The 25,752-nt window shown below is 53.6% G+C and overlaps 2 protein-coding genes across 15 annotated transcripts in view; one reads left to right on the top strand and one right to left on the bottom strand.

Annotated features, from left to right (window-relative positions):
- Positions 1-16,599, top strand: part of TMEM63A (transmembrane protein 63A) — a 36,559-nt gene extending 19,960 nt beyond the window's left edge. For 9 of the 12 annotated variants that reach the window (XM_060127892.1, XM_060127858.1, XM_060127865.1 and 6 more), the window contains 11 exons: positions 1,154-1,291; positions 2,695-2,848; positions 4,993-5,099; positions 5,242-5,328; positions 5,787-5,849; positions 6,804-6,966; positions 7,914-8,019; positions 9,450-9,617; positions 10,339-10,454; positions 10,805-10,867; positions 12,105-13,069. In XM_060127892.1, coding sequence (XP_059983875.1) covers positions 1,154-1,291; positions 2,695-2,848; positions 4,993-5,099; positions 5,242-5,328; positions 5,787-5,849; positions 6,804-6,966; positions 7,914-8,019; positions 9,450-9,617; positions 10,339-10,454; positions 10,805-10,867; positions 12,105-12,278 — 1,339 coding nt within the window. In that variant the 3' untranslated portion in view covers positions 12,279-13,069. Of the gene's footprint in view, positions 1-1,153; positions 1,292-2,694; positions 2,849-4,992; positions 5,100-5,241; positions 5,329-5,786; positions 5,850-6,803; positions 6,967-7,913; positions 8,020-9,449; positions 10,455-10,804; positions 10,868-12,104; positions 13,070-14,745 lie in introns of those variants that run through there. The other 3 variants (XR_009536409.1, XR_009536408.1, XR_009536413.1) reach the window with 3 other exon arrangements.
- The window catches only part of EPHX1 (epoxide hydrolase 1), a 40,505-nt gene continuing 28,346 nt past the window's right edge, over positions 13,594-25,752 (bottom strand). For all 3 annotated transcript variants that reach the window (XM_060127937.1, XM_060127955.1, XM_060127947.1), the window contains 6 exons: positions 22,708-22,935; positions 21,999-22,128; positions 21,279-21,484; positions 18,840-18,948; positions 14,707-14,823; positions 13,594-14,094 (listed from right to left, as the gene is read on the bottom strand). In XM_060127937.1, coding sequence (XP_059983920.1) covers positions 13,893-14,094; positions 14,707-14,823; positions 18,840-18,948; positions 21,279-21,484; positions 21,999-22,128; positions 22,708-22,935 — 992 coding nt within the window. In that variant the 3' untranslated portion in view covers positions 13,594-13,892. The remainder of the gene's footprint in view (positions 14,095-14,706; positions 14,824-18,839; positions 18,949-21,278; positions 21,485-21,998; positions 22,129-22,707; positions 22,936-25,752) is intronic.

Below are 25,752 nucleotides of genomic sequence, written 5' to 3'. Positions count from 1 at the left end.
GGATTGGGGGCAGCCATCCACACCCACTCCCTTGGGGAGCCTGGCCGATGTTTGTGATTCCAGCTGAGCCCCTCTTGGGTTGATATGGCCTTACCCACTGCCGGGCTCTCACCAGCTGCCCCAGGGATCCCATTGCCTCTATGAGCCAGCATTTCACCAGGTGGGGTGGATGCCACCCTCTTTCATGTACCCACTCTGGAACCACAGATCTTCCTTCTGTGCGTGGCCTTCCCATCTCCCTACAGATGCACTGCTGTGGGGGAATACCTCTGGGCACTCCAGGATGCTCACTGCTGCTGAGAGCCTGGCCCAAGGGAGTGGGTTTTCCTAGTGCACCTTGGCATGAGCTCTAGCTCCTAAAACGCTCTCATGCCTGGGATCTCCATGTCGTCTCGCCTCGGGGGCAGCAGGGGATGGGGTCGGTAGAGGGAGACGGAAAGGAGTTGGCCCAGCAAATGCTCCTTCCCCTGCCTTCCCTGCTTTGTGCATCGTGAACCCTGGGAACAGACTCCTGGCTGTGCCTTGCAGACTCTCAAGTGAGGCTGGGGTGGGGACGAGGCCAGTGGAAAGAGGAAGAGTGTTCTGAGACAGGAGTAGGGGTGCTGGTGGGTTCTTTGTGGGAGACTAAAGAGGGAAGGAGTGGAGAGGGTGGGGGTGGGAGTCCTAGGGAGGGGCATCTTGGGGTCGTAGGTGTTGCAGTCTAATGCTGCTATGGGGCCTGGGAAGAGGTGAGGGAGTGGAAAAGTGAGGCCCCGGGCCTGGCAGCGGGATGTCCAGCTTCATGGGCAGGGCAGAGGGAGGCCGCAAGGAGGAACCCTATGTTGGGGCAATGCCAACAGCGTGGGAGCTGGGGTCAGACAGACAGGGTGCAAAACCTAACTCTGAGAGCCTCAGTTTCCTCATCTGTAAAATAGGAATGAATGGTAATCCCCGGCTTAGAGGGTTGTCCTGAGGATTCAGCAAAATTCTGCACATAATGTGCTAAGAATGGCATCTCTTTCATAGCACTAATTATAGCATAAGTATAATAAACTAATAATAAAGCAAAGGTCCTGTGCCATGGGGCTCCCACTCTCACACGGTCCTGTTTGCTGTGTGGGTACATGGTACCCCGAGGGGTCTGGACCCTGGCCATTTCTACATTTCCTGGCAGCATCCTGAAGGACTTCAACGCCTGCAAGTGTCAGGGCCTTCAGTGCAAAAGTGACCCGCAGCCATCCCCCCACAGCAGAGAGCTCTGCATCTCCAAGTGGACGGTCAGCTTCGCCGCTTACCCCGAAGACATCTGCTGGTGAGCCCCCAGGCCGGCAAGGGGTGGGAATGGGGCCTGGGAGCCCTGCAGGGCTGCCCAAGTCACCTGGAAGCACAGGTGTGACCTGGCACTCAGAGAGACACTCAGACTCTCCTGCACCCCTCTGGGCAGGGGGTGGGAGGTGTGATGGGGGTGGGTGGTGTGTCCACAGCCAGGACTTCACTCCATTGTTTCTCCCCGGTATCAGCAGTGTCTGGTAGGATTATAATGGGAGCAATGTATGTAATTTTAAGTTTCCTTTTAGCCACATTAAGAAAAGTAAAAGAAACTGGGGAGTTCCCTGGTTGCCTGGTGGTTAGGATTTCAGGCTTTCACGGCCATGGCCCAGGTTCAGTCCCCGGTCAGGGAACTGAGATCCTGCAAGGTGCACGGTGAGGCCAAAAAACACCAAAAAAACCACAACAAAAAAACAGGTCTTAAAAAAAAAGAAACTGTTAAAATTAACTTTAATAAGAGTTCTCCCTCTGTATCTAAAATATTATCATTTTAATATGTAATCAGTTTTTTTTAATTGAGATGTTTTGCAGTCTCCTTTTCACACGTAGCGTCTTTGAGATCCAGCGTGTATGTGCCACTTCTGGCCCATCTCTGTTTGGACCAGCCACATTTCAACACGCAGTAGCCTGCTGTGGCTCGAGGCTGCTGTAACAGACAGTGCAGCCCTGGGTTAGGTGCCAGCCGCCTCTCTAGCCCGGGCCACAAGCTGGTGAGCCGAGCTGTGTCCACAGGAGCCTTAAGCACGATGCCGAGGGTGAGGACAGCCCCGCAGAGGCCCCAGCATGGCTCGCCCTCCGGCCTGGCCTCAGTTCCTGGTCCAGAGCAGGGTTTGGGCGCTCATCTCCACCGGGCTGTACTTCAGCCCCTGGCAGTTCTGCTCTTTGGTTCACTGAGCTTTCTAAACTTGGGACTGGTTTGTCGGTCTGCTCCTGGTGGGGTGAGAAGCCAGGGCGGGTTCCAGCTGCGCCTTTTGCTTTCGTCCCCCGCCCCCCTCCAGCTCACACCGCAGCTCACGGCCCCGTGGGGAGTCACGTGTCTTTAGTGTGTCTGAAAAATGCCACGTTGCAGCCTTGTTTGGTCTGCTGGGGGGCTCATGGCATCTCTTCGAGTAGGTTCTGGCTCCCAGACTCTAGCTGCAGATAACCTGTTTTCCCTCTGAGCTCATAGGGACCCCAAATTCGACCTTCCTATAGCTGAAGGTCAGTGCAGGACACTTGCCTGTGCTCCCAAGGTCAAGATGGGCCCTCAGCCAGAGCCCTCAGTCTAGTCTCTTGCCTTGCCTAAATTTGACCTTCTGACTCACCCAAGCCGTGGGCACTGTAGGTGTCATAGGTGGCCAGAGCCTGAGAGATAAACCTCCAAGGCCTGTGTCCTCCCCTCTGCAGGAAGAACCTCTCTATCCAGGGCCTCCGCTGGTGGTTCCAATGGCTGGGCATCAACTTCACTCTCTTCTTGGGGCTGTTTTTCCTGACCACGCCCTCCATCATCCTGTCCACCATGGACAAGTTCAACGTCACCAAACCCATCCATGCGCTAAATGTGAGTGACCACTCCGCAGGGCCTGTGCCAAGAGGGCACGGCGGGTGCGGGAGGAATGAGACCAAGAGCCGTGGGGGCCACTGAAGCCAGAGGCCGTGTCACTCGGCTCATGTGCTTTGAAGCCCCTGAGCAGGCATGGCCACATTTATTACAATGTCTTTATAGTAACGTTATGTAGATATACATGTGTGTATATACTTTACGTATACATGTAAGTGTATGTATATGTGTGTGTATATGTGTTAACTATAGAGACATAGATACAGTGGAATCAATCTAAATGTTCACCAGTAGGGGTAAAATTAGGAGTTGAATGAGGTATATTCAGTCTGACAGACTGTTAAGCATCCATTAAAAAATTGTATAGACTTTGTGGCAGACATGGGGTTTTATGATAAAAGCAGAATATGAAGTTATCTCTTAGCAGTGGTTAGAGTGGCGTGCCAGTGATGTGTGTGCAGGATGGCTGCTACGGGGAGTGGGTAGCAAAGGATGCAAAGCGCTTCTCTGGTTGGGGTGGCAGGGCCATGAATCAAGTTTTCTTTTTATATTTCAGTTTCTGATAATCCTGTTGTAAAGGTCCTTATTCTAGATAGGTAATGGATGATTTTTAAGGACCTTAGATGAATTGATAACCGCTGAACACTCCCTAAAATGGCATCTACTTGGTTTCCCACAATTGGCTTTGCTGAAATATCACTCCATATCCTTTCTTTTTTCTTCAGTTCCACTTGGCATTTGGTTAATCACACTCTGGGAGAGCACAGTGGGCTGGGGGGCCTGAGGGCCTGGTCCTCGCTCTGCCATTCCCTAGCTGAGGAATTCTGAGCCTTGGTTTTTCCTCTAAAAACTGGCTTTGTCCTCTATAACACTCTGCTACGTTACACCCATGGGGCCGTTGTGATGATCGAATGACTCAATAGATAATAAAAAATATGTAAGTTTTGTTTAGATTTAAAGCATCTACATGTTTATTCCTTTGCCAGTCTTTTGATGTATGGTCAAGGCCTGTTCTTTTGAGGAAGGATCTGCTGACTGGATTTCCCCTTTGTGTATTTTATATAAAACACACGCTTATTTCATTGTTTGTGATTCTAGTTTTGCTTTGTCACAGTCAAGCAAGAACTTAAAGATATACTTGCAAAGCCGTTCAAAGTATAGAACCCTCCTAGATTTCATTTCCCTTGGTCTTTTACAGTTAATTCACTCTCATCTAATTCAGCAGCGTTTTTGAGAAATTGGCCTTTATCAAGTCTTTCCAATGTACCCAACTTAGTTTTCAAAGAAATCTCTCTATTGCTATGCTCATTTTATCAGAGAAGGTAATAAGTTAATCGAACCATGTAATTGCAATAACAAGTACAACAGGCATAGATGAGATTGGGAACAATCACGAAGCAGTTCTGGGAAGCTACGACTGGGCCAGGTGGCTGGGGAAGGGCCCTGGCCGTCAGTGCTCTGTCTTCCTTTGGCGTCCGTCATTGGCTTTCTATAGGGAATGGAGGAGGTTCTCTCTCTGGTCAGTAAGACAAGTGGAGTTCAGTTGTATGTGAAGTTGCATTCTTCACTCTAAAGAGCTATAAAGGGACTTCCCTGGAGGTTCAGTGGTTAAGACTCTGTGCTTCCACTGCAGGGGGTACAGGTTCGATCCCTGGTGGGGGAACTAAAATCCCAAATGTCACATAGCATGGCCAAAAATCTTCTTTAAATAAAAATAAGAAAAATAAAGCACTGGGGCTTCCCTGGTGGCGCAGTGGTTGAGAGTCCGCCTGCCGATGCAGGGGACGCGGGTTCGTGCCCCGGTCCGGGAAGATCCCACATGCCGCGGAGCGGCTGGGCCCATGAGCCATGGCCTCTGGGCCTGCGTGTCCGGAGCCTGTGCTCCTCAACGGGAGAGGCCACAGCAGTGAGAGGCCCGTGTACCGCAAAAAAAAAAAAAAGAAAAAGAAAAAGAAAGCACTGTACAATGTCAGGTGCTGTTATTGTCTGTTCAGCCAACATTATCTACCCTGTACCAGGTACAATGTTGCTTCTGGGGGACAAAAGTGACCAAAATCCCAGAGGTCACTGAGTCACCATGCCAACAGGTCATGGCCCAAAGCCCCCAGGGCTCACAGCTCTCTCTGCTGTGGACTGTTTTCTAGGACCCCATCATCAGCCAGTTCTTCCCAACCCTCCTCCTGTGGTCCTTCTCAGCCCTGCTGCCCACCGTCGTTTACTACTCTACGGTGCTGGAGTCTCACTGGACCAAGTGAGTTCCCTGGGGCTCGCCCCTGAGGTGGGTGTCTCTGATGCCCCCTCCCCGCCAGCGCGATGGGCATACAGCCGGGGCCTTACTGGGGACGCCCGGTGCACCTGAGGGACTGTGACGGCTCACCTCTGACTTCCTGCAGGTCAGGGGAGAACCGAATCATGATGACCAAGGTCTACATATTCTTGATCTTCATGGTGCTGATTCTGCCCTCCCTGGGCCTCACCAGGTACATATTACCACCTCCTGCTCTAAATTCAGAACCAGGGTCACAACAGAGAACACTGTCCTCAAGAAAATGCAGATGCTTTGGGAGTGGTTGCAAATTCCTGAGGACATTTGAACCTGTCACACTCACTTGGCATGCAATTGTGCCGGCCCACTGATTCTTCCAGAGATATGATCTTTCTGCCTTAAAAAAAAAAAAAAGCTTGAAAATGAAACTTACCATGGACCTTCCACTTAGGGAGAGGGTCTCATCATGGCTTTGGTTATTTTGAGGAAGGAAGTTTCTGTCAAAGCAGGCCCTGATGAGTTATGGTATAAGTAGCATCTTAGAGAACCAGGGTAGATCTTGAGATTTGGCCTTTTTTTTAAAAAAAAAAAAAGCAGAGGAAAATGAAAACATATGCAGTGATCACATGGACTGTTGGAAATAAGTTCTCACGGGATTCATTTTTCTTTCAGTTTGGATTTTTTCTTCCGGTGGCTCTTTGATAAAACTTCCTCGGAGGCCTCTGTCAGGTTGGAGTAAGTATCGGCCACGCTGAGTTTTGGAGCCACGTCCCCCAGGGGCTGGGGCTGGGGCTGGGGCTGCAGTGGGGGGAGGGTTGTCTGTCCTTCAGGGCCTGTGGACTCCCCGCACCACTACAGGTTCCTGGCGGGGCTGCACCGGGGGAACTGACCCACTTTGTGCTACAAGTGCAGAAATGTGGTTAATCTTTTAGGTTGAAACTCAATTAGTGGCGTTCTCATTCATTCTTTGAAACTTACTTACTGAGAACAGAACCGCCTGGGGAGAAGGAACTGCTGGGTCTCAGTGGTGCCAGGGAAGGGGGAAGGAGAATAATAATTAACACTGCAACCAGAATGACTGTCTGGTCCAGGATTATTTTTGCTAGGAGAGAGGAGTTGAACTTATTTCTAATGTGTGTCCTCATTAGTATTTTCAACTTGTACCGAACCCACTTAATAGTAATAGCTGTTATTTAAGAAGATGCTATGCTAAATGCTTGATTCTTTCTTTCATTTAATCTTTAAACAAGCTATGAGTCAGAAATTTGACTATTTCCATTTTACAGATGAGACTGAGGCCCAGACATGCTGAAGAAAAAAAGGCTACCCAGCTAGTTAAGAGACAGAGCTGGGATTCATCCCCAGCCCCTACTGTACTATACTTTAAGTCCTAATGTAGGCCCGAATGTCCAAGATAGACTTTTCCAAAGGACTGCTCACAGGGAAGCCTGGCCGTGCCTATCTGAAAGGATAGAGTGAATTTTCTTAAATGGGTTCTCGCTGGGTAAACTGAGGACTTGGGAGCTGGCAGCCACAGACAGACACACCCATACCCAACCAGCTCGGGTCTAGGTTGACAGTGACTTCCAGATGGCCAAATCCGTGGTCAGTTCTGAGTCCCGTCTCTGCTCAGTCACGGGCCCCTCTCCCTCTCGGGGCGCTCAGCTCGCACACCCGGTGGTTCCCCAGGTGCGTCTTCCTGCCCGACCAGGGCGCCTTCTTTGTGAACTATGTCATCGCCTCGGCCTTCATTGGCAACGGCATGGAGCTGCTGCGGCTGCCCGGCCTCATCCTCTACACCTTCCGCATGGTCATGGCCAAGACTGCAGCCGACCGCAGGAACATCAAGCAGGTACAGAGGCTGGGGGTGGGCGCCGCCTTCGTCCCAGAGCCTCCCCGCCGCCCGCGTTCACCCAGCCGCCTGCTAAGTGCCGGGCACTCTGCTCAGGGCCTCTCAACTGGGCCAAGGGCTGTGAGGAGAGGAGGTGTAAGGAGCCTGGGTGAGGGCCTGGCTAGGTCATCCTCCATACTGACTCGGGCTGGAGGAGAGAGTGGGGATTTTTGCATTTTAACCGGGCTGATCACACACACACACACACACACACACACACACACACACACACACACACACACACACACACACACACACACACACACACACACACACACACATCTTTCCCATGGACCTTCATTTGCATAAATTCTTAGATTACTACAGAGGTCAAGGCATTTTGGGCTGGTGGCATTTGTTCCAGGACTCTCTAAATTGGGTGTGTGGGGTTCTCTTTTATTCTCCTTTGCCACTGTGGGAACCATAAGAGGAGAAGCCCTGCATCCTGTCATTTAATCCTCAGAGCCCGCCGTGAGATGGGCGCTACTGGAGTTTGCTTTGCGGACGCACAGACTAAGCCACCTGGAGGTCAAGTGCTTGGCCCGGGACACACGGCTAGAAGGGGCGGAGTGATGTTGGGTCTGACAGAGTCTGTGGAGTATCATTCTACAGTCAGATGTAGCCCCTCTGCCCTTTGGGGGCTCACAGGCCTGTTGTGTAGACAGGATTAGAACAAGAGAAACAGTACGAAAACACGAGTCATTGTGCCTTTCGAGGTCTGGGCGTGAGCCAGGTGAAGCTGGAGGAGGCTTGTGGAGGGACAGAAGGGGCCTTGAGAGGTGAGGGGCGCGGTGAGCCTCCCACTTCCAAAGTCCTCCCGCACTGTGTTCTCCCCGCCCACTTGGAGTGCACAGAGGCGGGTTGGTGTGGACCAAGCCCCTAAGCCCCTCACCACCTCCCCCTCCCAGAACCAGGCCTTCGAGTACGAGTTTGGAGCCATGTACGCGTGGATGCTCTGCGTCTTCACCGTCATCATGGCCTACAGCATCACCTGCCCCATCATCGTGCCGTTCGGTGAGTGGCCCTGGGGCCGGTCCCCGGGTAGGCGGATGGCTGACAGCCATCAGCAGGGCGTCCTGGAGCCCCACAAACAGAGGGCCTCTTGTGGCCACAGGAACCAGAAGCTGCCAGGGAGCCACAGGGGACGCCACATTTAATTTCACTTCCCGTGGATTCCTTCCGCGGGCCTTCCAAACCGCGCGCTCTCTTAGTACCCCTCCTGGTCTGAGCGCCTCTGCCGGCTGACCACTTCGTTCCTGGCTGACCCTCCGGCAGCGGCTAGCACAGTGCCAGCAGCACTGGTGGAGGCTCTCGTGTTGTGTCCTGGCTCTAGCAGCCACTGTCACTCTCCACGTGGACTGTCACACTTAATTCTCTCACGATCCTTCAAGGCAGGTCTTGTTTCTGTCCCCTTTTCACAGATGAAGCACTTAACGCTTTGTTAGTGAGGAGTAGAGCCCAGATATGAACTTAGGACTGTTTGACTTACAAGGTCAAGGTCTTGCAATTAAAATACACCATCAGGAGCTGGCAGACAAATGGAAGCGTCTGGAGGGAAACAGAACACCCTGGAGACTGTTGGCAGTGATAGCTGTGGTTTAGGGAAAGGAGGAAGTTTTAGTTTTCCCTGTATACTCTTGTACTTTTTTTTTTTTTTTGCGGTACGCGGGCCTCTCACTGCTGTGGCCTCTCCTGTTGCGGAGCACAGGCTCCGGGCGCGCAGGCTCAGCGGCCATGGCTCACGGGCCCAGCCGCTCTGCAGCATGTGGGATCCTCCCGGACCGGGGCACGAACCCGCGTCCCCTGCCATCGGCAGGCGGACTCTCAACCACTGCGCCACCAGGGAAGCCCTCGTACTATTTTTAAAGATCTACGATAGTATTACTCCTTCAAAACAACAACAAAAAATGTTTTTAAAGAACCTGACATGATAGAAAAGGCAGCACCCACCCACCTCCTGTGCCATCCCTGGGTTTAGACGCTTGGGCATCTGTTGGCAGTGACGGTACAGGGGGTCAGCTTGGGTGGGAGAAGGAAAGGAGCATGGGAGCACTGAGGGATAAGAGGAGGGGGGCTCAGCGTGGGAGGAAGTTGAGGCCAGGCCTCTGGGTGTAAAATCGCTTCTTTCCCCAAAATGGTCCTAGAATTTCAATGTTCCGTGGGGACAGCAGCACAGACACCTCTACTCCCTGGGTCAGAAAGAGGCTGGGAGGGAGGGAGGGGAGGTGGGGAAAGGAGAGAGGGGGAGAGGTGGACAGGGCGGGGCGGGGCGGGGAGAGAAAGAGAAGGAGAAAAAGCAGTAGGAGCCAGGACGTGCACGTGTGCACGTAGCCCAGCCGCAGCCCCAGCCCAGCTCCCGGCACAAGTAGCCACCTCCAGGAGGAAGGGCGTCGAGTGGCCCCTGTGGCCCAGCCACCGTCCAGCTCACAGCCCTGGCCCTGCAGGCCTCATCTACATCCTGCTCAAGCACATGGTCGACCGGCACAACCTCTACTTTGCCTACCTCCCGGCAAAGCTGGAGAAGAGAATCCACTTCGCAGCTGTGAACCAGGCCTTGGCCGCTCCCATCCTGTGCCTCTTCTGGCTCTACTTCTTTTCCTTCCTGCGCCTGGGTGAGTGGCCTGACTAGGGCGGGGGTGGAGGGCAGGAGGCAACACCCAGCCTCCTATTCCCGCATCCACACCAGCCACTCAAATCCCTTCCTGTTTTAAGAGCATCAACTCGGTGTCCAATCAGAAGGTGGTACCCCAAGGGTGAGGGCTGGTTGGGTACAGCGCCGACAGCCCAGTTCCAAGCTATCCTGAGGTCAGGTGTAACCTGGTGAAGGCCAGGGCGATTGCCCCAGACAGCCTGACAGAGAAGATGGTCCCTTTACCAGCTATGAAGGGGCTGAACCAGAGAGGGGGAAGCTCGTCCGCGATGCTCTTTGCGGGTGTGGATGGGCCCAGGTCCTCACACTTCACGGTGTGGAGGCAGTGGGGACACGCAGGAGGGAGAACTGCCACTCTTGAGAAAAAGGAAGAGGCAGAAGAGATGTGTGACTCTGCCGAGGGCACTGGAGACTGGAGGGAACTGACCCGGCAAGGAAGCTGGCAACTTGCCTTTGACCCGGTGCCCCAGTACCTGAAATCCGACCAGGGATAACGCCAGCTGTTCAGTGGGTCACCCTTTGTGCCCCTGCCTGTGAAGATGCCATCCCAGCTGCTGGAGATGGTGGGAAGGGGGTGGCTGATGCCTTCTCTTCGTCTTCGGCCTGAGGGAGAAGCCACACACGGTTCCTGCACCAGGTGTGACCTCCCCCCCCCGCCAAGGCTGGCATCTCTCTGTCCGCAGGTCTGAAGGCTCCCCTCACCGTGTTCACCTTCCTGGTGCTTCTGCTTACCATCCTGGTCTGCCTGGCCTACACCTGCTTTGGATGCTTCAAGCACCTCAGCCCTCTGAACTACAAGGTAAAGGGCCCCTCCCCCCCTGCTGCCCAGCCAGGGTCTGGGAGGAGAAGATGGTGGCTTCATTCTCCATCCCGTCTCCACCTTTTCCCAGATCAACAGGTCAACGGCCCTCTCCAGATTTTATTTATCCACGGGCAAGGCGTGGGTAGCTGGGTGTGATGTGTAGCTTCCCTCCCTGCCCCCTTCCCTGCTCCCTGCACTGCCCACACCATCCTCTCTTGGGCTGCCGCGGGGAGCTTTGTGCCAGCTGGTACTATTATTCTGGGTGTTAATAGTCTGTTTGTTTAGAGGGTGTTAGTTCAGGAAGATCGGTTTTGTTTATCATCGCAAGTTTTTGCTGTTGTCTGCAGACGGAAGAATCGGCAAGTGACAAAGGAAGTGAGGCAGGGGCCCACGTGCCATCACCGTTCACAGTAAGTGCGGTTCTTAGCCAAGCGTGAGCATCTGCACCGGCCCCGACCAGATGGGCCCTGCAGACCTGCTCTGATCCTCTCCTGTTAAGACAGAAGTCCCTTGATCACGTGCCAGGCGGGTTTCTGAATTAACGTCATTTGAGAAGGGATCCCTGGTCCCTCCGGATGTTTTCTCTTGCATGTGTGAAGCCACACCCATCACCAGAAGATAATTAGTTTTGCCTTGATGTATACCCATCTCCCTCGGTTTCAGTTGCCTGCTCACTTTCCTTCTCTGCATATTTAATGCTTGGTGAGCTTGGGCCTTTAGCGAAGCCATATGGCAAGGCCCTGCGGTTTGATGAAGCTTTATCAGAGCATTTCGCCAGCACCTGCCTGTGTGAGGTCCTTTGCTAGGCACCTAGAGGGTGTCACACTAACTCCCCTCTGAATTCAACAAATGAACATTTTACCTGCTATGGAGGGGAGGCACAGTGTTAGAGAGACACCAGGACTCCTTTCCTTCCTGGTTCTCCCTGCTTCCGGCCTCCAGGGTCCCGCTCCTAGGGTGGGGTTGGGAAAGGAGGGTGGAGCCACAGGCTCCCGGAGCTGTGACCGCCCAGCCTGACAGACAGGGCTGGGACAGCGCCGATCTAGATCAGCAGCGGCATTCTTTCCAGTGGCCCCCTCTCGGGTGTCAGTGTCTGTCTCTGGACCAGCCCCAGAGGAGGTTTCAGGAAGCTTCATTACCCAGAGGCACACCTGTGACTGTGCCTGCCAGACAGGGCAGGGGGACGATGCAGATCCCTCGTTCCCATCCTGGTTCAGGTCGGCTGGAGTCTGGGATTGAGGGGAAACAGAACCTGCACAGAGTCGGTCAGCTGCTCAGAAGTCCCGCTGACAGCATCCTAAGCCTGCCCTGTGTAGACAGAGCTGTTTCCTACATAGAGTGAGAAGTTCTTCTAGAATCCAGTGCCAGGAAGAGTTTTGTTTCCTCTGAGAAATTGGTGTGTGCGCTTTCTTCTCTATGACCAGGAGAACTGTGACTGTGTGTTCTGATTTGCTCTGGCTGTTAGGAAAATCTGCAGTTGGCATAGTTTAGGTCCTGATGTCCTAGGTTGATGTTATTTCTTTATGTGTCCTTCACGAGCATTCTGTGTGTCTTCCGGCTGGAGGGAGGCGGGGCGGTAGGGGAGGAACGGGATAGGGACTCTCGTGCCCACCCCACCCAAGCACTAACACCCCCATTTGTTGGCAGTCCTACGTGCCCCGGATTCTGAACAGCTTGTCCTCGGAGAAAACAGCCCTGTCCCCGCAGCAGCAGCAGACCTACGGTGCCATCGCCATCCACAACATCAGTGGGACCGTCCCACGGCAGTGCCTGGATCAGAGCCCTGCGGACAGCGTGGCGGCCGCCCGCCAGGAGGCCTGAGGGCCGGGGAGCTGCCGGGCTGGTCCAGACCCGGGGAGTGGGGAGGGGAAGAGACACAGGTGGAGAAGTGGCTTGACTCCAACCTCAACCAAGTCAGGACTTCTTTCCACCTGTTTTAAGCACAACAGCTCTAACAAGATGGGAGCAGAAAGGGGCTCTGGCCCCTGGCTGAGGCGGAAGTGCGGGACTGCCATCAGGTGGTGGTCTTTTCCAGTCCTAGCAGTGGTAAGGGCAGGATGTGCAGCTCTGGACTCTCCCTTGCTTGCCCGAGGCTCTGTTTATTTCCGAGTCCCCCTTCTGCATAAGTGCTCAGCTCTGTGGCCGGGATGGTGCCCCTGATGGTTTTCAGCAGGATCGTGTGTTGGCACTGTGTTCCTCCAACCCATTAGTGTGGTGACTGTATCAAGCAAGAGGGGGAGGTACCATGTGGAAGACCTTCTCCCTCTGAGCATTCAGACACTGCCCCCCTCCCCCGGGCACACACGCAGCTGATAACCAAAGAGTCTGCAGCAACCACAGGCCTGAGATGGGTGCCAGATGATGGTCCAGGTCCATCCCAGCTTCCCCTTCTGGCTATCAGGCCCGTCACACCCCTGCCCCCGGCCCCCAGGAGCGAGCCGCAGGGCGCAGGACGGGAGCAGGCCGGTGCTGGGCTGCCCCAGTCTCCTCTACGTCCCTGCCATGGTTCTGTGTTTTTCTGTCACGTTGCCAGTGACACTGTGGCTGGGTCAGGGTCCCCTGCAGCTGGCAGAGACAATGAGGACCACTAATAAAATGCCCATTCAGCCAGACTGGTGAGATGCCGCCTCTTCGGGGCCCAGTGCGTGGGGCTCAGCCTCCAGCCCTTGATTCCATCTGTCTGTTCCCTCCAAAGGGAGCAGTGCTCAGGGCCTCCTTGAAGCCAAGGGAGATCTATGGCCACAGAAGGAGGGGCGCCGCCTCTTGCTTTTTCTCGCCCCACGGGATCCCACGGCTTGGGACGCACCTTTGGGCACTTGCCAGAGAAGCTGCCTCCCTACTGCCAGAGGCAAAAGCTGGTGTGATGGGTGCCGGTGGGCAGAGCTGGGAGGCCGCTTCCATCCCCGCTCAGGCGAGGCGGGCAGGTCCCCGGCAGTCACTCGGCCTCACTGCCTCTGCTCAGAGCTGCCTCGGGCGGCACCTGGGAAGACAGAGTGGCCTCCCGCCGGCCCCAGCGGCCCGTCCTGCCTCTCCTGGCCAGGCTGGAGCAAGGGCCCCAGTGCAGACCTGGTAGCTCTGCTGGAAGGGGCACCCCACGTGGGGTAGGGGCTCGACATGTCACTTGTTCCAGCCGCTCTTAGAAGGAAAATCATTTATCATCAAAGCCATGTTGCTTAACAAAGTGTGTGGGGAGTGTGTGTGGAGGGGTGAGCACGGGGTCCCAGCACGGGCAGGGGATGGAAGCAAGCACATTCCTGGGGAAAGGGGCAACTCCACCAACAGAGGACTGGGAGGGGGCCTCCCTGCCAGCCTCACTTCTACTGGGAGCTGGGCTGGGAGACCGGGGGCTTCCGGGGAAAACGGCGGGTGTCGGGAGGAAGCCTGCCATGCCAGGGCAGGGGCTGCCTGCGAGGTGACAGCCGGTCCCCGCCGGGGTCACTGCCGCTCCAGCAGCCCCACGAACTTGTGGATGTCCTGGGCGAGCAGCTCTGGCTCCTCAAAGGCAGCAAAGTGGCCCCCACGGGGCATGTAGGAATAAGAGATGAGTTTCGGGTATTTGGACTTCACCCACTTTTCTGGGACGTGTATTACCTCACAAGGGAAGGCAGCAAAGCCCATGGGCACGTGGACCTTTATCCTGGAAGAGACAGAGATCCCACTGAGGGGGAAGCTGTGTCCTGGTCCCCCTCTCCCCCAAGGCAGGGCTTCAGGGGGCTGGGGGTTCAGTTCGCTCGCCCACGTGGAGCCATAGAAGGACAGACCCAGGGTTTTAACCGCCCACCTCAATTCCAGCCCCTCTCTGGGGCCCTCTTTTCTGGAAGGGCTGCCCCAGCTGGACAGCGTCACCGAGGTGGGGTGGGACAGCCTCTAACTCCCACCTTTGTCCCCCCCCTTCCCTCTGCTGCTGCCTGAGAGTCTCCCTGTGAGATCAGGAAAGGGTTCCGGGGAAGTCCCAGAGCCATCACCGCCACCCTAGGACAGCCTCCCGGCCCTGCGGGAGCCCCTCGGGATGTCTGGGGGCCAGGCCTGGTGTTCCCTCCATGAGCTACTTCTAATGACAGGAATCTCTCCGAATGCCCCTGGCCTTTAAATTGTGTTCTCATCTTACACTCCCGGTGCGCACCTAAGGCTAGGCTGTACTTTACCGCATCAAACGTCCTCCCTCGGGTCCAAGGCCAGGCCATTCCCCTGCTCCCTGCCTCGGAGCCACCCTCCTCAGAAGCCCCGCTCCGGGCTCAGCCGGACTTACCCCTCGTGCCTATTGTCCAGCCTCATGTTCTCTTTGTAGAAGCGCTGGGAGGAGGTGATGGTGCCTGTCGTCCAGTAGAGCATCACGCCCGTCAGCAGATCGTCCAGGGAGAACTTCCTGGGAAAGCAGACCGGAAGGCCCCTCTCAGTGCCAGGTGCAGTTGTATGACAAACAAGGGCCGCCACTTTCAAGCTGTACGCCAGGCGCTATGCCCTCCTGGCTTCCCTCCTCAGGCCTCACTGCCAGCTTGGCGATCTTATCCCCGTGCCACAGGCAGGCCTGGCCCAGCGTCACCATAACCGTGACGATAGGTAATGCAGAGTGATGGCCATGTACAAGGCAGGCTGTCATCTTGGGTGGTGTCAGCCAGCCCCCTCCCTGACCTGCCTAACGGCTCAGGCCAGAAGGGGTGAAGCAGGTGAGGTCAACTGAACCCAGAGGCTTTGGCTGGTCACCGCTGGGTAGCCAGGAGGTCGGTGGGTAGGATGCTGCAAACCCTGCTCAGAGGTGGTGCCCACTCCTGGGACCTCAGTGCAGGCCACCTTCAGACCATCCTCAGGGGGGCCCACCCTGCCAGGCCCTGAGCCAAACCTGATCTCCAGGCAGGCTTCAGAAGCCCCGATCCTGCCCTGACCGGACACCAGGAGAAGCAGGGCAGGGTCAGCAGCTCCTGGGGCATTTTTATTCACTAGCCCCCAGCTTGCCTCCCGCCAAACCTGTGTCACCCCAGGAGGGAGCCATGGGCTCCTGCAGAGACCCGCCACACCAACTCAGCAGGGGACACCCCTTTTCTTCTCCAGCCTGGGAACTGCTGAGCAGGTGAACCCCACCCAGACTGCAGAGCCCCACACTCTGGAAGGAAATAATCATTTGGTACCTAATGTTGGAGCACGTGGCCTGTAGACTCTGGAAGCCCCACTTCCTCCTGGGCCCACCCGGCCCTCTCTCTCTCCTGCTGCTGGGCTCCCTCAGCCCGGCCTGCGTCCAGAGCCCCCGGAGCCCTCCATATGGCCTCCCCTGCCCTCTCGCTCCCCTGCCATCACTCACCCCTTCAGTACCCTCACCCTGGGGGCCTTCTGCCACCCTGAGCCCACCTGACAGTCCACAGACGTGAGGGGACTCCAGCACTACTGACGCCACGCTCTCCAACCTCAGCTGCCACCTCCTCAGCAGGTCCTGACGGCCGTGTGCTCACCCACAGCCTCCCGCCTGCCCTGCCTGCCTCTGAGGAAATCCAAGTTCATGGGGCAGCAGCTCCCACCCCCCATACCCTTCCCTGCTTGAGTCCAGATTTGGGGCTTAGGAGAGCTGTCGCCCCTTGTCCTGGGCCCTAAATGCCTCCATCTGCCTCTTCAGGCCCAAACGTCCGTCACCCGCCCCCCCAACCCCGGATGCCCTCAGGCCTTCCCCTCGCTCCATACCCCTGTCCCCTCTCTCCCGCCCCTGCCATCTCTCCCATGCCTCCTGACCCTGCACACTGGAACTGTCCCTGCTGCCCAGGCCTCGCAGGTAGGGCCCTCTCACCAGGTCTGTCCTCCCAGACTCTCTCACTTCTGGTCCTGCAGCAGCCAATAAGGCTCCTCCCAGCATCCCTGGATGCCGCCCTGCTGCGCTCTGTCTGAGGAGATCTACCCTGTGGCTCCATCTACGAACTCACCAAGAGGGCAGTGGAAATACCTCCTTCCAATTCGACCCCTCCCCTGAGCTCCAGATCTGTGAGCCCAGTTACCAAGTGGACACCTGCGCCCGGGCATCCTGCCAGCATCTCCCCCTCGGCATGTCTGTGACGAAAATGAGCTCAGCCTGTCTGTGTCCCCGCCAAGCCCTGCTGCCCTCACTCCTGCATTCCCACCCCATCCTTGCTGCCAGGATTAAAGAACATTTGCGGGCTTCCCTGGTGGCGCAGTGGTTGAGAGTCCGCCTGCCGATGCAGGGGACACGGGTTCGTGCCCCGGTCCAGGAAGATCCCACATGCCGCGGAGCGGCTGGGCCCGTGAGCCATGGCCACTGAGCCTGAGCATCCGGAGCCTGTGCTCCGCAACAGGAGAGGCCACAACAGTGAGAGGCCCGTGTACCGCAAAATAAATAAATAAATAAAATAAAATAAAAAAGAACATTTGCTGCTCCGCCTGCCAGGCTCCTCAGCTGTATGCAGTTAGCTTCGTTGATTCATCAGAAGCCAATTGGCCCAAAATGGTCAGTTTGCTTAATTTACTTGTTTGCTTCAGCTATTTAGATGCAGTTGGTCAATTACATTTTTATCCTTAGAACCACATTTTGCGCCACCAGGGAAGTCCTGAACATCTTTTTAAATGCAATTTTGATAACAAAATGAAAACCAGTCAATGGAAACTGAACAGTTAAAAGAAGCATTTAAACTTGTGAACTGGGACTTCCCTGGTGGCGCAGTGGTTAAGAATCCACCTGCCAATGCAGGGGACATGGGTTCGAGCCCTGGTCCAGGAGGATCCCACATGCCGCAGAACAACTAAGCCTGTGCGCCACAGCTACTGAGCCTGCGCTCTAGAGCCCGCGTGCCACAACTACTGAGCCCGTACGCCACAACTACTGCAGCCTGCGTGCCTAGAGCCCATGCTCCACAACAAGAGAAGCCACCGCAATGAGAAGCCTGTGCACCGCAATAAAGAGTAGCCCCCGCTCTCCACAACTAGAGAAAGCCCGCACGCAGCAACGAAGACCCAGCACAGCCAAAAATAAATATATAAATTTTAAAAAATAAATAAACTGGTGAACTGGCTTTTGGCAAGTTGGCCAAGTGCTTCCATCACCCCTACAGCTCTGACCACAGCTTGAAAACCACCACAGCAACCATTTCCACCCTCCTGCAAAAAGATCTGTGTCCCTTATAGAACACAGATCTGATCACGTCTGTCCCCTGCTCAAAGCTTTGGTGCTCTGGTATGCAGCCAAGCAGAAGCTGAAGGGGGAAGCCCGCGGGCGGTCGGGCCGGCCTCACATCTGGCTCCAGGTACTTGTGTGCAAGAAGCAGGGCCGGACCCCTCGCCAAGGTGCTCCCGGTGGCACTCCATTGACCTTTGGGTGCTGCCCAGTGTGGGGTGGGGGAGACAGATCCCAGGGTGAGGCTCTTGGAGGACCCGCCTGTAGGAATGAGTTTGTGGTCTGGCTCCACTGTACCTGCTCCAGCCTCTGGACAAGTTACCCCTTCCAAGTACACCATGCATTTTAATCACTCCAACCTTTGCTTCTGCTCTTCTCTTTGCCTAAATTCCCTTCTTCGCCCTTTCCACCTGGCAAACTCCTACTCATCCTTTAAGGCCCAGATCAAATAGATTCTCCCAGTCATTACCCCTCCCTGTCCCTTAAACAGAGTGAATCCTCCTTTCTCTATGCCCCACAGTTCTTGGCATGTATCTTTAGAGCTCATTTCATTAGACAAGTATTTATTGAGCACCAACTATATGCCCAGTGCTGTTCCAGGTGCTGGGGCTAGGGCATGGCTTAGACAAAGTCCCTACTTCCAGGGCCAGATCCATTCACTCTTTTCCACATCTTAGCACTGTATTGGGCACTCTCTGTGTCTCTGAAGCAATAACAAAAGGGATGGGCCCTGGAGAAGGTGGGTCAAGACCAACCTTGATGAAGCTTAGGTCAGACCAGGGACCCAGGAATCTTGCGCTGTCGAGGCTGCAGCCTCCAAGGCTTCGGGAGACAGGACGGCCTCCCCACTCTTTCTGCAGCCACCCTGCAGGACCAGCTTCCACAGAGCATGCATTCCTACGGCCATGAGGCCTGGCTCTTCCGGGGTTCGGGGGCAGGGGCCGTGGGCTGCTCCCACGTCTTGGCCAATAAGAGGCTCTTGCTGCCCTCTGGACGCCCCGGTCCCAGGAGGAGGCTGCTTAGCAACCAGAACAGTCTTGAGCCCTGCATCCTATTCTTGACCCCTCCACTGTGAGGCTAGACCTTTCTGGGCCTCAGCTTCCTCATCCAAAAATCAGGGTTAGGCTGGCCACAGGGTGAGGATTTGTGGGACATCCAGCAACAGATGGAACTTGCTGACCATCCCACCCAGATAAAGCAGGCAGGGATGAAGATGGCGAGAAGGGAGTGGGTAAGGAAGGCGGTGTCAGCAGCAGGGGTGGACGGGGTCTCACCTCTCCAGGCCTCCATCCTCCAGGTCTCGGAACTCTGGATTGGTCCAGGTAGAAAACTTCTCTAGAATATAGGCAGCCAGTCCCACGGGAGAGTCATTCAGAGCACAGCCTGACACGGGAAGAAGCAAGCGAGCGGCTCAGGCCTGGGGCCAGGGAGCTGGCCAGCAGGACAGAGGTGCGGTGCCAGTCCCCCAGAGCGGCACCGTGGGCAGGAAGCCCGCGTCCGAGCACAGCCCTGCCCTAACTCTAGGAGCACCTCACTTCCTTGACCCTTGGCCTTGGAATCCTTCATGGCAAAAGGGGTAACACCTCTGCCACTACCTCTTAGGGATCCATACGCTACACGGGCAACTTTCTTCAAACTGAAGAGTCTACGACTCCAGGTTTTGTGGGATCCCAATGAGAAATACATAGGAATGCTGTTTTTAAAAAGTGGGCTTTTTTTGGTTTCTATTCTATGATTAGTGAAAAATTAGAAACAACCTAAAAGTCCAAAATAGGGAACCAGTTACAGATAATATTGATCCACTCATAAGCTCAAAGACTGAGCAAGCATTAAAAATGGCATGGATGGATCTCACAAACAAAATATTCAGCAAAAGAAGCCAGACTCAAAAGAGCACCTATCTGAGGATTCCAGTGCATATAAAGTATAAAAACAGACAAAAGCAATCTATCTGTCAGAGGTCAGGAGGCTGGCTGCCCTGGGCGTGATGGGTAGTGTCCAGAAGAGGGTACAGGTGGCTTCTGGGCTGGTGGGTCATGCTTTGTTTCTTGAGTGCGTGCTGGTTATATGGACAGGTCCCATTTGCGAAAATTCATCAACCAAAATGTTAGCAAGTTCTTCTGCAGGTCTGGGAGAGGAGAGGTAGGGAAGGACGAGAGGTTTCAGGCGACTGTCTTTTCTATTTTGTGCTTTTCTGCATCTTTCAATTTTTTGACAATGAACATGGATTACTTTTATAATCAGAGGAAAAAAACTGGTTTTATAAAACACTGTTATTATTATCATGAGCTGCCTAACGTGTGTGAGCAGGAGACTGTCATGGAAACTCTAAAAGACTTGGAAATGGGCAAAACAATTTCTGGGTATCCTCTGAGTGGAATTCGAAGAGTTTCTAGTGGACCCTTCTGGGGTCATGTGATTGTCAAGGGGATCCCTCTTCCCTTGTCTTAGAGCTATTTTTACAGCTCTGTAAATTGTTGAAAACTGATAGGAATGCAAATGATTCTTGTTCACAGAGAAGCAAAGTAGATCCTAAAGGTTCTCATCACATAGTAAACAACATTTTTTTCTCTTTTTTTTGTATCTATGAGATGTTGGATGTTAACTAAACTTATCGTGCTAATCATTTTGCAACAGATGTAAGTCAAGTCATTATGCTGTACACCTTACATGTATACAGTGCTGTATGTCAGTTATATCTCAAAAAAACTAAAAGAAAAATAAATTTGTCCCGTGGAGATTTACTTGAGTTTTACCCTGTGGATTTTGACAAGTTTTGCATCTATTAGCAAATTTACTTTAGTGTTCCCAGTTGCCTTCGAACTGTTCTGTTTTACATTTTACTAGTTCCTTTATTAATTAAAGAGTTAGATAAAATCTTTGACACGTGTTCATTTTTTATTTGTATGATTTTATCTTTTTAAATATTTGGGGGGTTTTAATGTACATTTGTAAATTACTTTATTGACAAAATATATAGTACACCCCCCACACACACAAAGTATAGCTGTGTGATTAATATCTTAAAAAAAATATTATTCCTGGGCTTCCCTGGTGGCGCAATGGTTGAGAGTCCACCTGCCGATGCAGGGGACACGGGTTTGTGCCCCGGTCCGGGAAGATCCCACATGCCGCGGAGCGGCTGGGCCCGTGAGCCATGGCCGCTGAGCCTGCGCGTCCGGAGCCTGTGCTCCGCAACGGGAGAGGCCACAACAGTGAGAGGCCCGCGTACCGCAAAAAAAAAAAAATATTATTCCTTAACAGGGCCCTGATGGCAGAAACGGTTGCTGGGCCCTCCTCAGTGTCTTGGGGACACTCCCCCGAGGCCCTGGGGCACCCTCCTGCCCCCAAAGCCCCAGGCCTAAAGAGCCCTAGGCTTCGTCCTCCCCCCATCCCTGTCCATCCCTCTGCTTCTCACTGTAGGACTTGGGCTCAGGGGTGGAGGGACCAGGGGTCAAAGCCAACAGGAACACTGATGCCGCTCAATGGAGTTGTTTGGGAATTTTATGACCACGCATCACTCGTGTCTGTGGAGAAATGCCGTGTAAGGCTGGAAGGAGCTCTGAGTCTCTCACAAGAGGTTTTCACCCCGTGAACCGTGTTCCTGGGGTGGGTGAGGCTTCCCCCCGGTTGGGAGCCTTGCTGAATGGAATGGATGTAAGCCCACCCGACCCGAACCACTGAGCCAGGCTTCCCTCCGCCTGCCCACTCACCTACGGTGTCCGGCTTGGTACTCTGGATGTGCAGGTAGCCGCTCTCCCTCAATAAGTTGAAGAAGATCTTCTTTAAGGAGTACATCAGCTCCATATCCCTCTTGGTGTAGCCAAAAAGCCTCCCAAAACGCCGTCCCAGGAGAAGGGTCAGGGTGTAGAAATTTCTTAAAATGAATGCCATGTTCAAGTGCAGGCCTTTCACGTGGCTGAGGGCAGAGAAGGGCCAGGGGAGGCTGGGTGGCATCAAGGATGGGGAAGCGACAGGGGCAGAGATGGAGGAGAAAGAGGCCACAGGGCTGAAGAGCACAGGGCCAGCCTTCTTCGGCCTCTGCCCCCTGGGGTGACCACATGGTGGAAGGGCAGGTCCCGGTCAGGCCTCTCCCGGGACTTGGTCCATCAGAAAGGTCTACTCCCCGACTTTCCCCTCCTCTAACTGGCCCTCTCTGCCTGGGAACCTGGCCCAGAGTCACCAATCCTGTGTGACATCAAGTGGAGGGAAGATCCACGTCGAAGTGCCCCAGGCAGAGCTGAATGACGGGGACCCTCCCTTGTCTCCCCTGGGCCCACACATTTCCTGCCTGTGTGGGCCCTGCTCCAAGGCTCAGACACTACTCCCAGGCAGGGCCTGGCGTGCATAACCCGCCTCCCTGCACATCCACCGCACATGGGCTGTGCACACACACCTGCACACGTACACACACGCCTGACAGCCACCCTCACCTGGGCACCAGCTGGGCCATGTTGGTGCAGATCAGGGCTCCCCAGTCTCCGCCTTGAATATAGAATTGCTGGAAGCCCAGCCGCAGCATCAGCTTATAAAAGATCCTGGCAGTGGCCACTGAGTCGAAGCCTGGTTGTAAAGGGGAAAGAAGAACCGTGTGGGGGTCACGCCTTGGGTCCTCCCAGGCCCTCTGAGATTCCTCAGCGCCCCCGCCCCAGGCTGAGGGGAGAGCAGCTCACAGGGGGTGAGAAGGAATCCTGGAGCCCAAGGGTGGGGTGCCCAGTGCCCAGAAGGCAGTGCCCCTGGTGCTGGCCTTGGTGCAGGAGACAGTGAGCGCGTGTGATGGGCTCAGGCCGGTCCGGCTGAGCGTCCGTGGGCCCATGCTGCGTGCGGGGCTTAGTCGGTCTCGCTGGCCCGTAAAGTGCAGGGCCCACACGTGGACCTGCCCTGAGTGGGCAGCTCCTGAGGACACGAGAGTCCAGGCCCTGAGCCAGCTCTGGACAGTCGTGACTCGGCCTGGTCCCCCGCCTGCCACGCCCCTCACATCCTGAGAAGATGCACTGGCCCTCTGGCAATAAAATCGCCCCGATTGCTTCTCTTCCCTCTGGTCTCAGACCCCTCCTTCCTCAGCCTTCTTAGGCTCTGAAGGAAGCTGTCCCAGCCGACTCCCCACCCTGGGGCAGTGACACAGCCTGCAGCAGCCCGTACCCTTCTTGGAAGACGCCTCTGAGAAGCCGTAGCCAGGAATGGATGGACAGATGACTTCAAAAACATGCTCATCGCTCAGGCCATGGTTCTTGGGGTCAGTCAGCAACGGGATGATCTTATAAAACTCGTAGAAGGAGCCAGGCCAGCCATGCACCATCAGCAAGGGCTTTGGGGTCTGGCCAGAGGGCAGCTGGGGGGGCTTCACGTGGATGAAGTGGATGTCCAGGCCTAGGGAGACAGAGCACAGTCAGGATCAGGAGGAGAGGGCCCTGAGGCTGTGGACGCCACAGTCCCAGCTCTCAGGGTAGCCAATCAGGCTCTGCACCGCCACAGCAGGGCTGCCACCCTCGGCGCCCCCATGGTATTGACTACAGTCGCCACCGCTAGTGCTGGCTGAGTGCTTACACGGAGCTCCAGATACCCGGGTAGCTCGCTCGGCCTCACGGCCACCTGCAGCGTGCCCCTCTCACGTGAGAACGTGAGCTCTGTCTGTAAGGCCGAGGCCAGGCTGCTCACGCACGGCTGGATTCCCAGAGGCCAGAATAGGTCCTGGCTCGTGGCAGCACTCAATGAATACTTGTTTAATAATTTACAAATTGCGAGGGGGAAAAGCCCTATATATCCAGCAGTAGAGAATGAAATAGATTATAGTTTAACAGTATACTGTAATATAACACAGTCATCTAAAATGACTTCCTGGCGGTCAGGACTCCCCGGGCGGTCCAGTGCTTAGGACTCCGCACTTCCACTGCAGGGGGCACAAGTTCAATCCCTGGTCGGGGAACTAAGATTCCACATGCCGGGCGGTGCAGCCAAAAAGTAAATAAATAAAATAAAATGACAGTGTCGACGTGTACTGAATATGGAAATCAGCTCCGTATACACTGCTAAGTGGTAAAAGCAAACTACCAAGCCATATCCATCGTATGACCGATTTTCATAAACAGTCACATGTATGCATGTTTGCACCGTGTGCATAGGAATTTTAAAGTCTGAAGAGATAAACTACAAGAATATAAGAAGTAGTCCTCTCTGAGCAATAGAATTTCAAGTAAATTGTTGTGTTATGTGAACTTCTAAATGTTTCTACAATGGACATATGCATAACTATTTTTTTTTTAAGTGGAGAAAATTTTCCTAAGGTAGAGTGCTGGGCACTGGAACACCAACCTGGCCAAGGGCAGGTGAATGGATCCCAGGCCCCACTAGAGTCCCTTTGATAGCAGCCCCTTCCCAGGCAAGTGGCCTGGATTGCGCCTGGGTGTCCAAGGCAAACACAGCCAGGGCTGCTGGCACACCTGGAGCCCTCCACCATGAGGGCTGGCACCGATAGCAAGGTCTGTTGTTTATTCATTATACAAACAATACATGTTTTCTATAGAAAACAGGAAACAAAGTAAATCAAAAGGGGGGAAAATCACATTGTAACCCCATGAGCTGAAGAGAACATTGTGTTGCCTGTCCAACTTTTTGCAACAAATTTTTTTGGGGAACAATTTTATATTTATAGAAAAATAGTGAAGCTAGTACAGGAAGTTCCCATATACCACTACTCAATTTCCCCTGCTATTAATATCTCATGTTAGGGTGGTACATTTGTTACAATGCATGAACCAGTACTGATACATTAATAACTGAAGTCCATACTTTAAGTATGCAGATGTCCTTATTTATTTTTAAGTTTTAATTTTTTTAATTTTATGGTGGTAAGAACATCTAACATGAGACCTACTGTCTTCACAAAGTTTTAAGTGTATATATAGTACGCTATCATTATCTACAGGCGCAATGTCCTTCAGCGGATCCTTAGAACTTACCTCCTGTAACTGAAACTTTGTACCCAGTAATTAGCAGCTCTCCAGTTCGCCCACCTCCCAGCCCCTGGCAACCACCATTCTACTCTCTTTGACAATTTTAGATACCTCATATGAGTGGAATATAAGCCTTCGGTGATTGGCTTATAACACTGAGCATAATGTTCTCAAAGTTCATCCATGTTGTCACATATTGCAGGATTTCCTTCTTTTTAAAGGCTGAATAATATCGGTACATACAAACAATGGAATATTACTCAGATTTCCTTAGTTTTTACCCAATGTCCTTTTTCTGTTCCAGGATCCCATCCAGGACACATTACATTTATCTGTCATGTCTCCTTAGGCTCCTCTTTGGCCGTTCAGACAGTTCAGACTTTTTTAAAAAGAGAGAACATAACTTTCTTTTAACAAAAATAGAACCCTACATACATTCTATTTTGGAACCTCATTTTTTTCACTTAACAATATATCCTGGGTGTCCTTCTATGCTGCTAAATTTACTCCTAAAGTTTATTTTAGTAGGTAATTTTATCTCCTTTGGAACACAGAGCATGATGTGAGATTATTTTTGATTCGAATTCTATCAATCACATTATCATTTGAGTTTAAAGTTAGAAAAAACACACACATACATCCATTCTTGTGTATGCATGGGCTATCCCTGGAAGCGTATGTTTTTGTTGAATAAATTTATTTATTTATTTATTCATTATTTATTTATTTATTTTTGGCTGTGTTGGGTCTTCGTTGCTGCACACAGGCTTCTCTAGTCACGGTGAGCGGGGGCTACTCTTCATTGCGGTGCACGGGCTTTCATTGCAGTGGCTTCTCTTGTAGCGGAGCATGGGCTCTAGGCGTGCAGGATTCAGTAGTTGTGGCACGTGGGCTCAGTAGTTGTGGCTCGCGGGCTCTAGAGCACAGGCTCGGTAGTTGTGGTGCACGGGCTTAGTTGCTCCGCGGCACGTGGGATCTTCCCTGACCAGGGCTCGAACCTGTGTCCCCTGCAGTGGCAGGCAGATGCTTAACCACTGCGCCACCAGGGAAACCCCTGGAAGCATATGTTTAACGGAAGCAGACACTGTCCCTGGGGAGGGACAAGAGGGAGACCTCCTTTTAGCTCTGTCTCCTTCTGTACTTTTTGAATTTTAAATACGTAAATTTTTAAAATTAAAAAAAATGTTAAAATATGCCCTATGGGCCCCCCTTCCCTTTGGGGAGGAAACACTCT

This window comes from Lagenorhynchus albirostris, chromosome 2, assembly GCF_949774975.1.
Source record: "Lagenorhynchus albirostris chromosome 2, mLagAlb1.1, whole genome shotgun sequence".
Taxonomy (NCBI): domain Eukaryota; kingdom Metazoa; phylum Chordata; class Mammalia; order Artiodactyla; family Delphinidae; genus Lagenorhynchus; species Lagenorhynchus albirostris.
The sequence above is the reverse complement of the archived record's forward strand: the minus strand, read 5'-3'. Positions and strand labels throughout refer to the sequence as shown.